This window comes from Rana temporaria, chromosome 4 (assembly GCF_905171775.1).
Source record: "Rana temporaria chromosome 4, aRanTem1.1, whole genome shotgun sequence".
Lineage (NCBI taxonomy): Eukaryota > Metazoa > Chordata > Amphibia > Anura > Ranidae > Rana > Rana temporaria.
The window spans coordinates 27,551,255-27,553,215 of NC_053492.1; the positions used below are offsets into that span (position 1 = coordinate 27,551,255).

A 1,961-nucleotide genomic window follows, 5' to 3' on the forward strand; every position below is an offset into this window, starting at 1 on the left:
AATATCCCTGTGATTCTAGATGGTAATGCAAATCCAAAAATACATGCAGTCTCGATAATGCAAAATGTCAAGCAAAACGTAGCATAGGCTTTCTTTGATTTGAATTTTAATCAAACTAGTTCCGTAAGGATGCCAGGACCTGTAAACCACCAGAGTTTGGAACATTCTAAATGAAAAGTATGTGCTTAACATATAATTATATTTCTCATCTGACAGTCACAGCTTTGCCCATGTTCTCTGGACTGAGATACAAAACCACTTTTTAACCATGCAGTCTGTTTTTGAGCTTATTTTTTCTTATGTATGGTTTTTTATTATGATTCTTGGGATGACATTCAACAAATTCATTGTGCTGATGAATGGCAAGACCTGGATGAGGAATAAATGCCTTCCCACTGGGGATATAATTATCACCAGTCTGTGCCTGTCCAGGTGGATGCTCCAGTGTCTGGTTTTCACCTTTCGCTGTTTGTTTCTGGAAGTACATTTAGGTTCCTTCAACAAATTATTTAACCTGATCAGAATTTTCCTGAATTATGTCTCCATCTGGTTGGCCAGTCTGCTCTGTGTGTATTACTGTATGAAGATTACCAACTACAAGAATGTTGTGTTCCTCTATCTCAAGACTAAGATGTCAAAGTTAGTGATGTGGTGTCTTGGACTGTGTGTGTTTTTTTCTTTCGTATTTATTCTGCCTTTTGCTTGGCAATTCTTCTTTTCCCAATATCAAGCTGTTCCCACTGATGTTTTTCAAAATATGTCAAAGAGACCTAATGGAAGATACTCTACATATTTGATAGGGTCCACACCACCTCTTATTATATTTAGCATTGCATTCTTCTTGACTGTTCCATCTCTTTGGAGGCACATCAAAAATATAAGCGGGGTTGGGTCAAGTTTTAGAAATCCAGATATGCAGACTCATTTCAATGCCATAAAAAGTATGACCACCTTCTTTGTGTTTCATATCTTGTTTATTATATTTGTTAATATTGATTTCTCTGGTGTGCTAGAAATTGGAAGCCCAATTAGACCTATGATGGCAATAGTTGTTGCGCTCTATCCATGCCTGCATTCTGGAGTCATCATCTTCTACAACAGGAAACTCCGAGAAGGATTTTTGTTCTCAATAACCTATGTACTCAACTTTTTTCAGAAGAAGGCAGTGACTGATCCCTGAGCTCTGGGTATAAAAAATAGAGAAATAAAACGATAATATACCAAAAAATTATGTACTGCAAAATCCTAGAAATTCAAATTTGAAATAAGATGTTTTCTCTAATCTTTCATGACAATTTGTGATCCCCATGCCATGGGTTTCATGTAATTTCAGTTAAAATATACTCTGGGCCAGATCCACGAAGCGTGGCGCTTCTATCCGTCCGGCGTAGCGTATCTCTGATACACTACGCCGCCGTAACTTACAGCTTTTTTTTGTATCCTCAAAGAATTTGCGCCGTAAGTTACAGCGGCAAAGTGTAACTTTGGCGGCGTAAGGGCGCGCAATTCAAATGTATATGATGGGGGCGTGTTTTATGTAAATACGTCTTGACCCGACGTAAATGATGTTTTTTTTTTAACTGCGCATGTGCCGTCCATGGGGGTATCCCTGTCCGCATGCTTGAAATTAACCCGCAACAAGCCAATGCTTACGACGTGAACGTCATTCTACGCAAAGCCCTATTCGCGAACGACGTACGCAAACGACGTAAAATTTTCAAATTTTGACGCGGGAACGTCAGCCATACTTAACATAGGATATGCCTCATATAGTAGGGGTAACTATACTCTGAAAAAAGCCTTACGGAAACGACGTAAAAAAATGCGCCAGCCGTACGTTTGAGGATTCGCGCATCTAGCTAATTTGCATACTCGACGCGGAAATCGACGGAAACGCCACCTAGCGGACAGCGTAAAAATGCACCTTAGATCCGACGGCGTACTAAGACGTACGCTAGTCG

The 1,961-nt window shown here is 39.8% G+C and overlaps 1 protein-coding gene across 1 annotated transcript; it reads left to right on the forward strand.

Moving 5' to 3' along the window:
- Positions 1-328: 328 nt before the first annotated feature.
- LOC120935571 (taste receptor type 2 member 3-like) lies at positions 329-1,180 on the forward strand. The gene has a single exon (XM_040347619.1). It carries the CDS (start codon positions 329-331, stop codon positions 1,178-1,180), a length of 852 nt encoding a protein of 283 aa, XP_040203553.1.
- Positions 1,181-1,961: the final 781 nt, after the last annotated feature.